General features: G+C 38.5%; 1 protein-coding gene across 1 annotated transcript; it reads right to left on the minus strand.

Annotated features, from left to right (window-relative positions):
• Positions 1-9131: 9131 nt before the first annotated feature.
• LOC122816284 (protein starmaker-like) lies at positions 9132-11030 on the minus strand. Its single transcript, XM_044089019.1, has one exon. The coding sequence runs from the start codon at positions 11028-11030 to the stop codon at positions 9132-9134; it is 1899 nt and encodes a 632-aa protein (XP_043944954.1).
• Between the last annotated feature and the right edge of the window lie 230 nt (positions 11031-11260).

Consider the following 11260-nt stretch of genomic DNA (forward strand, 5'->3'; position numbering starts at 1 on the left):
TCTTGCATGTGTAATTTACAGTCTGAATTAACCTTTCCTTTTACCAAAATCTCCCTGTTCACCCCTCTAACATTACTCTGTGCAGTCTGTGCTTTCTTGATATGAGTTTACATTTCAGCTAGGGAGGCCGGGATTATTTGGAGCATTTTTTTACATTATAAAGCTGGTCACTGCATCAATCAAAATAGCTGAGAGAAAGGCACTTTGAATCTTTATGGTCTTTCTGTGTGCTGTCTACAATGTAACTGTCCATTTCTCCCCACCTCCACTGCAGCCCTCGAGGAATTCCAAGTGGAATTAAAGACTTTATATTTCTAGTACTAGCATTCCATTCTGGTTATCAAATTAACTCGTCAACTACTCTCTCTCATTCATTCTCCCCCTCTCTCAAAAATATAATTTCTCTTATCAAGATAAACTGTTTCCTTTATCTACTGGTTAAATTCCTTTCTGCCTTCCCTGCTGTTTTTGTAATACCAATACCAAAAACATTTAATTCGCTGTGTCTTCTGTACCCATATCATATCCCTGTCTCTCCTCTTTTTTAAGTCTTAAAAGGATGAAACTCATTTAGACTTTTGTCATGTGTTGTACAATCTATTACCTCACAATTTGAGAAAGGTTTGCCCTGTTCCTTCTATAGCAATGAATGATTTCTTTCCATAAGACCTCTAAGTTTGCACATCGACCTCCATATGTGTCCTAACCACTGCCCCATGGAATGGAGGAGTGAAGCCCTGATAGCAGCTCAGATGACATGGTTTCAACTGATAGCCAAGCAGGTAGAAGAACCAATTTAGGAGGACAGAAGCATAATGAAGCGATGTTTGGTCACTTGTCACAGGATGAGACGAATGCGGGATGTACTGGGCAGCATACCCTGTGACTGCCTCTTGAGGGAGACAAATAGAGATAAAGCAGGAACAGTCAGAAGAGGGTGCATGGAGGCTTAGGGACCACTAGTGCCACCATGAAGTCAAGATATCCCCCCCTCAAAATCTCACAATTCCACATTATCCACCCACATAAGTGCTTACAAGCATGTGAATGGCTTACCCACTGAAACATTAACAAATGGACACATTATGAAGGATCCATGATTGTCTGCTCCACTGCCTTGTAGTGGGCAATTCTAAGCCTAAAATGGGTGAGGAAGTCATTCTTGTCTGGAGAGAGAAAACCCATTCAGTGAAGGGAAATATCCAGTGCTTACTCCAACATGAATGTCTTGGGAAAGAGCCAAGCGATAGGACAGGCAAAAGGCTATGATGTCAGCAATGATGGCTGACCACTTGTATCTACACAGACACACAGAGACACACACACACACACACACACATATGCCATCATTTGATTTGCCTTAGTTGTTTATCTTTCATATTGAGCCCAAGAGTTAGATTCTCCATGATAGTAATAATCCTCTTTGGGTCCTTTTCCGTTTTTTCATTAGTCAGGCTAATTCCTGTTCTTATATATTCTACCACTGGACTACCATTCACAACAACATCGTAAGAAAGGATGGGGAGAAGTGAAAACAACAGTCTTTTATGTTGATCTAGTATCTTAGGTCCATCTTCAGGTTTGACCATCCACAAATTCAGCTTCCCCATCCTTGTTGTTGTTCACAAAAGAAACTGATTTGGTTTTCTTTTCCCTGTCTGAGATCAGAGGTAAACATTTTAAACAAGGTAGACTCAGAAATGATCCTGAGTCAAGTTAGAGTCTAATCCTCCAAAGAGGGTTAGACTCAGAGCCATCCCCAAGTAAACAAAACTTATCACCTTATTACTCTTGAGCGGTCTCCCCCTATTAACCTCAACTTTACTTAACTAGCCCTCCAACCATCTATGCTGTTTGCTACCTATAGCTACCTTGCTAATTTTTGTACACTGTTCAAATGATAACTAATAACCACAAAACATGAAGTAAAATCTCAATGTGTGATTATTAAAAAGACATTTTTTTAGAGCTTCTGTCCAAAAAAAATTTAGAAACCTCCTTAAGAATAACTGAAGCAACAAACAATCATGAACTTTCTATGTTAAAGTAACTATTTTGTGATCCAACTAAGACATTTAAAGAAACATATCAACACTAGTTGTGTCTCTATCATTTCTGCAAGCAGTTTCCAGTGTGATACCAGGTCAGAGGCTTTGTTGAAATCCATATACATAGACCACATTCAGTCGGACCCTGTAGTAACTCGGTTAGCAAACTAGATCAGGTTGCTTTGACAGGAAACCCATACTGTAAAACCACGCTAAAATTTAATGAGTAATATATTTCACTCAAAACGTCTTGCAATCCTTGACTTCAGTACAATTTCCATAATTTTTTTTTAATCAAGTCAGACTCATTGGAATGTTATTTCACGTGGGGGGGCCTCCTTGCTCTGCCATTATAGATGGGCACTCTAACCTCCTGCTTCTACTCCACTAAGACCACTCTACACTAAGGGACTGGTTGGATAGTTTTGACAGAGGTTTCACGAAAGCACCAACAGGTTGTTTTAAGATTCTTAGTGGACTCAGCCCATATACATTATTGCTGTTATTACAATTAGTAGCAGTTGTTGTTGTAGTACTAATAAAAGCATTAGTAGCTTTTGTTAACCCAGTAAGCCTAAGTGACTATTTTCAGAGACAGCTGGGTGAGCTGTCTGGTTATGTGCCTTTGTTTAGAATCCCACAGTGGGTAAAGGGAGACTGAGTAAATCAAAACCAGGACTACAGGATGAAGGTCCGACTGTAACATCCACTTGTCGAGTGAAACCACTTGCTCTATTCTCTAGTATCATATCCCCAACAGTCCTCTTTTCATCTGGACAGTTATTCTCTCTTCTCTCCATCTTCTCCCTGGCTTTCTTGTTTCTTACCAGAATGGCAATCCCTCCTTCTGCTGCTCTAGTAAACACTAATGTAAAGTAAGTATTTAACATGTCCATCTGCTCAGTGGCCTCTGTATGCTTTTGCTCTTCCAGTGTAGGTACATAAGTTATGATTTCCACTGTCTTCCTTTCCCCAGATACCTAAAGAGCCCTTCTTCCATGTCACAATGTCTGCTGGTAACCTTTTCACCATGCTCTGTTTTGCCTCCTTGATACATCTTACTGCCCCATGTTTAGAATCCACTGATCATTACCAGTGACCTTTCCCCTTGCTCCTCCAGTTCTTGCATCTCTTTTTTTTTTACTTTAGCACTGCCATTAATTATGAAGTGAAACCAGACTTGGTTTTTATGTTTGCCTTTGGAATCTCTTTTCTTTTCAGCCCCTTTTCCATACTTCCCTAGACTTCTCTTTTTGTGGATTTCCTTAGTTCCGCCTCACCAAGATCTCATGCGACCTCCTCCAATCCCTGTCTGTAAATGCAAGTATTTTGTCATAATATATGCCCCTGTAATCTCAGACTCCAGTCACTGCTGCCTTTCCAGTCTCCTTCTCCATAGGTAATTTTAGCTATAATGTTGCATGGTCATTGTTAGTAAAGGCAGTCCTTGCTTATATATCCTTTACAATGATATGCATGCAAAGAACATGCCTTGAGATACTTCCTTTCTAGGTTCCAGACAATATATTTTATTTGAACACTTCTACAATGAATACTGCTTGTTCATCATCTCTTGCAGTTGCACCTTATCCACCACCTTTGCTTGCTCCACCTGTCCTGTGTACAGTCTGTCCTAGTATCACCATGCCTCAGTCTCTCAAGTTATTGGCCCTCACTTCTGTTATTCAAATCACTTCAGCCTCACTCTCCACTATTTGTGCTTCCAGGTCAGAAATCTTCCTTTCTATGTTTCTGTCAATGCTAAATAGTGTCCTAAATGTTTCTGTCAGTGCTAAATAGCGTCCTAACTTTATTCCTTCACTCCGTCTTTCCTATCTCTTTTTCCCTGCCAGTCCTGACTTTTTATGCAATGTTGACGTCTTTCATCCCCTGATATTTTTCTCTTATTTTTATATTCTTCCATGCCATTCTTTTGATGAATTTTCTGACATAGCTTCCCCACTGACCTGTCTACTCATTTCTGATGTTTCTTTTCATTTTTTGTGTTGACTTTCACATGTGTGCAAGGAACTCCATGGTATGCCAGAAGGTCACTGTCATACACAGGTCTTGTGACACAAGGACTTTAAGCCCTGTTTTAAGTCTAAAATTACAAGACTGACACCTAAGGAAAAGTGTGTGGGACTTTGAAAATGTTAGCAGAAACTTAGTTATGTCAACAAAACAGGGTATTTCAGGGAAAAAATAAAAAGAATGTCAGTTTCTAGAAATAGTGTAAGGTACCACTGTCTCCAAATGACTGACATTTTATTGAAATGAGAGAAGAAAGCATCTTGCTTCCTTACATAGTTATTCAAAGAGGTGTCACTGGAGTCTTAGAGAAGGAAAGAGATATAAAACAAGATAGTGTAAGCACTGCAGAACTCACAATGCCAAGTTTTGGTATAACATGTTAGCATTGAGCAACAAACACTTTGAGTGATTCTCAGCCACTAATATAACAGAGGATATCAATATATATATATATATATATATATATATATATATATGTGTGTGTGTAATGAAAAAAACATATTTTGAAGTCTCAAGATAGTTTCCTTTCATTGCCATAAAATGTATAAAACATCCTCCCTTTTCACCCATTTCATTTCACCACCCCATCCAGTACAACTACTTACTGTGAAGTGATACCAGCTGCACTTTGTCTCCCATATTCTAGATAACTGAAAGTTACATGCTGACAAGCTATAAGCGCTGTGAACCATGACTGCTGCTTGAAAAGTGAAGCAACAGTACAACTAATAAATAAATGAGTGAATAAGAACATGCTGTGTACCCACTGTACATACTACCCCTCTCTATTGTGCCATACACTATTAACAAACACACATTTGTATTTGTATGTTCATGATACCCCAAGTACATAGTGGTGGGCTTTACTACTCTGCACATTTGTATTTGTATGTTCATTATACCCCAAGTACATAGTGGTGGGCTTTACTACTCTGGATGACAAGAGAGGATATAACATAGAAAAACCCTCTCCAGCCACCAACTACACTTGCACCCCCCTACTCATCAACACCCTTATGCCACACAGTACAACACGAGTAAAACTGATGACAGACAAACAGCATATGCTCCTCAATTTGAATACCCCTATTTTTCCTAAATAAATGGTCCATTGCCATCTCTCACATATCCCCCAATTCTTCCTACTATAAACCCACTAGCCAGCACTGACTGACACCAAAGGTACCTTATTACAACCATGCAGCATGACCTTTCTTGCACTACAGACTATTCTCACTCCTTGGTAGATGGATACTTTCTGGATCCTTTTTTATCATACTCTATGTCAATTTGAATAAATTATGATATATTCTATATTTATGAACATTCTGAACCCACAATTTCTGTGTAGTATATATGAATCTCTGCATGATAAACTATGTCACTGCTATTTCACAGTGTTGTTGGAAAATGCCATTTTGTACAGGGATTATGGTAATGTCTTTAAAGATGGACTTCCACAGACACTTCAGACTTTGTGATACCATGGGTGCCAGAACCATAGAGCGGGGGAGCACCCCACTTTTACAGCTGCAAGACCTGTCATGAAGAATTAATGAAGTGGAGTTTTAAACGCTAACGTGGATTCATGCGAGGAAGTTAAACTAACTAAACTAGCTGTTCTTGTTCTCTTATTGCTCTGTGCTACAGGAGTTATGCTGCCACTGTTCTGTTGGTGCTGCCAGAGTCATGATGGTAAGGAGACTTTTGTTCTTTTATTTGCAGGAGTTATGCTGCTCCCAAGTGCGTGTGTGTGTAAAATGCTCTAGTTAGGTATATCTGGTGTTTAGTATTACTTAAACTCAAACAAGAGCTTGAATTCTCTACCCATACCACCACTTGTAATTCAGGGTGTTGAGTCCATAGCTCTCCACTGTCCAGATTTTCACAGAACATTTGGCTCATACTTTTGGTCTGTTCCTCTTAAAATTTGTGTTTTTCTGGCAAATCAGTGACAACTGAATTCATAAATAATGATACTCTTTTTAAGTTTCAGTCTTCCTATCTTTCAGGAAACACATGGTAACACAAAACACTTTATTTTAGCAACTTTCTAAGATTATACAAGCAATATTTAAAATGTGTCCCTGGTTTTGGACCTTTGCCCCCCCACCCAAAATAAATTTTGGCTTTTTCCAGATTTCTTGTGTTGTGAAGTTGAGAGATTTAGTTGATCGTCAAGAGGATTTTACAAGGAGCTGAGAGCTTCAGGGGAAGAGAAGTTTAGTGCTACTTATGCTAAGTTGTTTGCATTGTTAGTAGCACAACAGGTAGTATACTTGCTTTTGATGCAGAAGGCTGTGGGTACTATTCCCACAGTATGCAGATGGATCGCTGATACTGCGTTGTGAATGGATGTTGCAGTCCTATGAATGTCCTCCTTTGGAGGAGTTACTTAGTAACTATGAACCTATTATCAGTTTGCCATCCATTCCCCATTGCAAAATTACTATCTTATCATTTTTTAATGTAGCATAGGCAATTTATTCTTCAAGAGGAACAGGCACTTTATTTGTAGATGAAACAATGAAATATAAAGTTGTTTGCTAGCAGCAACATCTTCATTAGTTACAGATGCATTTAATGTGGAATTATTTAGATGACTTACTTTTGCAGAGATTTTGTATATTTACTGATATTGGTGAATTGTAACGACAGAAGTTTGAGTGGCCTTTTATGGTTGAAATTTTCTGAAATGGGTAGTTTTGTCATTATTGGTTCATCCATTTTCTTTCATTACTCACTAGAAAACTGTTCCAAACTACAAATTTAAAATGCATTCTAACAAGTGGTGCTGTATTATAAAAGGAATATAATTTAATAGCCAGGTTAATATAACCAGGAAGGTGAATCAAAGAATGTATACATGTATGCTTGCTCACAGGATGCAGGAGATCAAAACAGGGGAAGAGACCAGGGTTCGGTGCTGAGAATTTTTCTGTTTGGCATATACATCTCAAAAGTAAATGGAAATACCAAAGGGCTTTGGCTGACTAATTTTGACATGACTGCCAGCTAGGAGCAGTTATTGAATATCCAAATGACTTAACCATCATGCAGGAAGGTTTGTCCCAAACAATAACTGGTGCCAGAATCATGAATTGAAACAACTCCAAGAAATACATTGTTGTATCCTTTGGGAAGTCATCTACTCCAGGGATCTGCCAAATTGACAATACCCCTGAGAACTGACCTAGTTGTTTGGCATTTGGGAACTTGTGTGTACAGTGACCTAACTTTTGACCAACATGTGCCCAGAGTCATAAAGTCTTTCTATATTGCACAGCTTATAAACACATTGATTGTGACTAGAGCTAGTCATGCTATTTTCCCCCTTTACAAAGCCCTCATTAGGTCAATCATTTTGTATAGTGCCCACTTTGGCATGTATCTGTCCAGACCCATGCAACAATTGGATTACCCACAGAGATACCTTACTAAAAGGATACAAGTCCTAAACAGTGGGTCTTGCATGTACCACCTCAAAGATTTATCACTATATTCAGTATCCTACAGAGTGCTTAGAGGTGACGTGTCTCACATACAAGACATCCTATGACCTAATACAGATGGACCTTCTGAACATCAGCAAGTCAAATAGCATCAGAAATACTCAGTCTAGGTATCTAAACTGAATGTTGTGGAGATATATGGATATATATCCAGAACAGACTATCCATTCAAGTAAAACAAAGTTCATCCCTGTCCATATTCAAATGCAAATTGGATGTAAGGATGGGTAATAGAAAATGTACTCCATGATTACCCCTCGTGCCACTAATAGATAGAGGCAGTTCCTAAATGCTGCATCCCTTACTTGGGTCCCCTCAAATTATCTACAGTGTGATCACATTTATTCTCACTAGTGTTAATATACCATTATCAGCCATGGGATCGGTAAGACCAATCAGGAAATGTTAATTCAAGCACCAAAATGGAAATTGGCTAAGCTTAAAATGTCCTCCAAGTGAACCTATGTTATGGCAGTAAATAGTTTTAAAAAATTGCCCTTTTTAGATCACTAAGAACCCCTGTCACCCCCCCTCCCCCCAGTCTTCAACAGCTTCTGGCGTTTCTGTGTGATACAAAGCTCTAAGATTACTATTCTGGAAGTTTTCCTCAAATATGATTAACTGCTGAAGTTATGGATTTGTTTTTTTTTTTTTTTCATTTGGCAGACATCTGATCATAGCTTTACTGAAATTCAACATTTTTGTACTAAATGTACTCATTCTAAAATGTCCAATATATTGAGGTGTTTTATATTTTTACAATTCTTTCCATGCTTTCTCTCTATCCTTCATTAGCATTCTACTGTTTTTGGATAGCCAGACTGCCTTATTTGTTTTCAGTCTCCTCCTTCTAGGAGGTGCAAGGCTATTTTGGATATTTAGGAAAGTTGTATTAACTTCAATTACAGTATCATCTAAGGGGGTCATTTTTATGAAGTTTCTATCCTCAGGACAAGTTATAAGTGAGAGCAATCAGTGTAGAACCAGAACAAAGAAATTAACAAATAGATGCAAGTAAAACAGATTGTCTGTCATTTCCTGAGAATAAATAACTGGCATATGCTGTACAGTCTACTGGCCAAGTAAAAGGGTACAGTGGCCAGCTTAGTAAGAGGTCCCAAAAGTGCATGGACTATTAAACAGATATGTTCAATCACAGAGCAGGCATGTATTTAACTGATTAAAGTTAATACACAACAAGATAAATATGCTTACATTAAACAGTGACCCAATTCTAAATAAGCTTGTAGGTACAAAGCCTTATGGCAGAGCTCCTGCTGTATCAAGATCAGATGTAGTGACCACAGGCTATTAAACAATGACAAAATTCTCAATAGGATTGCTGGTGTATTGCCTTGTGGTAGAGCTCCTGCAATATTGAGGTGAGATGTAGTGACCGTAGGCACTGCTCTATGAAGGAAGATAGTAACTAAGTGTAAGAGCAGACAACATATTTAGCAATACATTATACTAGGATAGATAAATCTATTCTCCAGTCTTATCCTTTAAAGGATGATGCAGAAATTAGTGCTAGTGCCTAACAAAAACACAACTCCAGGATCTGAGGTTTATTGTTGACACCAGTTGCTCCCTTTGGAGTTAACTTGTTCTTGTCCTTGTCCTTGTCCTTGTTCTTGTTCTTGTTCTTGTCCTTGTCCTTGTTCTTGTCCTTGTTCTTGTCCTTGTTCTTGTTCTCGTCCTTATCCTTGTTCTTGTTCTTGTTCTTGTCCTTGTTCTTGTTCTTGTTCTTGTCCTTGTTCTTGTCCTTATCCTTGTTCTTGTTCTTGTCCTTATCCTTGTTCTTGTTCTTGTCCTTATCCTTGTTCTTGTCCTTATCCTTGCTCTTGTTCTTGTCCTTATCCTTGTTCTTGTCCTTATCCTTGTTCTTGTCCTTATCCTTGCTCTTGTTCTTGTCCTTATCCTTGTTCTTGTCCTTATCCTTGTTCTTGTCCTTGTCCTTGTTCTTGTTCTTGTCCTTATCCTTGTTCTTGTTCTTGTCCTTATCCTTGCTCTTGTCCTTATCCTTGTCCTTGTTCTTGTCCTTGTACTTGTCCTTGTTCTTGTCCTTGTTCTTGTTCTTGTTCTTGTTCTTATCCTTGTTCTTGTTCTTGTCCTTATCTTTGTTCATGTTCTTATCCTTGTTCTTGTTCTTATCCTTGTTCTTGTCCTTATCCTTATCCTTATCCTTGTTCTTGTTCTTGTCCTTGTCCTTGTCCTTATCCTTGTTCTTGTTCTTGTCCTTATCCTTATCCTTGTTCTTGTTCTTGTCCTTATCCTTGTTCTTGTCCTTGTCCTTATCCTTGTTCTTGTTCTTGTCCTTATCCTTGTTCTTGTTCTTGTCCTTATCCTTGGTCTTGTCCTTGTCCTTGTCCTTATCCTTGTTCTTGTTCTTGTCCTTGTTCTTGTCCTTGTCCTTGTCCTTGTTCTTGTCCTTGTCCTTGTCCTTGTCCTTGTTCTTGTTCTTGTCCTTGTCCTTGTTCTTGTCCTTGTCCTTGTCCTTGTCCTTGTCCTTGTCCTTGTCCTTATCCTTGTTCTTGTCCTTGTCCTTGTTCTTGTCCTTGTCCTTGTTCTTGTCCTTGTCCTTGTCCTTGTCCTTGTTCTTATCCTTATCCTTGTTCTTGCTCTTGTTCTTGTCCTTGTCCTTGTCCTTGTCCTTGTCCTTGTTCTTGTCCTTATCCTTGTTCTTGTCCTTATCCTTGTTCTTGTCCTTGTCCTTGTTCTTGTCCTTATCCTTGTTCTTGTCCTTGTCCTTGTTCTTGTCCTTGTCCTTGTCCTTGTCCTTGTTCTTGTCCTTATCCTTGTTCTTGTCCTTATCCTTGTTCTTGTTCTTGTCCTTATCCTTGTTCTTGTCCTTGTCCTTGTCCTTGTTCTTGTCCTTATCCTTGTTCTTGTTCTTGTCCTTATCCTTGTTCTTGTCCTTGTCCTTGTTCTTGTCCTTGTTCTTATCCTTGTTCTTGTTCTTATCCTTGTCCTTGTTCTTATCCTTATCCTTGTCCTTGTCCTTGTTCTTGTTCTTGTCCTTGTCCTTGTCCTTGTTCTTGTTCTTGTCCTTGTTCTTGTTCTTGTCCTTATCCTTATCCTTGTCCTTGTCCTTGTCCTTGTCCTTGTTCTTGTTCTTGTCCTTATCCTTGTTCTTGTCCTTGTCCTTGTTCTTGTTCTTGTTCTTGTTCTTGTCCTTATCCTTGTTCTTGTCCTTGTCCTTGTCCTTGTCCTTGTTCTTGTTCTTGTCCTTGTTCTTGTTCTTGTTCTTGTCCTTGTTCTTGTTCTTGTTCTTGTCCTTGTTCTTGTTCTTGTTCTTGTCCTTATCCTTATCCTTGTTCTTGTCCTTGTCCTTGTTCTTGTCCTTATCCTTATCCTTGTTCTTGTCCTTATCCTTATCCTTGTTCTTATTCTTATCATTGTTCTTGCTCTTATCCTTCTTCATGTTCTTATTCATGTTCTTGTTCTTGTTTTTGGTTCTTATTCATATTCTTGTTCTTATTATTGTTCTTGTCCTTATTCTTGTTTTTTATCCTTGTTCTTGTTTTTATTGTTCTTGTTCTTATTCTTCTTATTATTGTTCTTGTTCTTATTCATGTTCTTGTTTTTTTCCTTATCCTTGTTCTTGGCATTGATCTTGTTCTTGTTTTTGTTCTTATCTTTGTTCTTATTCATGTTACTGTTCTT

This window comes from Protopterus annectens, chromosome 12.part0, assembly GCF_019279795.1.
Source record: "Protopterus annectens isolate FY-2018-M chromosome 12.part0, PAN1.0, whole genome shotgun sequence".
NCBI classification, from domain to species: domain Eukaryota; kingdom Metazoa; phylum Chordata; order Ceratodontiformes; family Protopteridae; genus Protopterus; species Protopterus annectens.

Coding starts and splice junctions, on each gene's coding strand:
- LOC122816284 (XM_044089019.1), bottom strand. CDS start 11,030: ATGAATAAGAACATGAAGAAGGATAAGAGCAAGAACAATGATAAGAAT.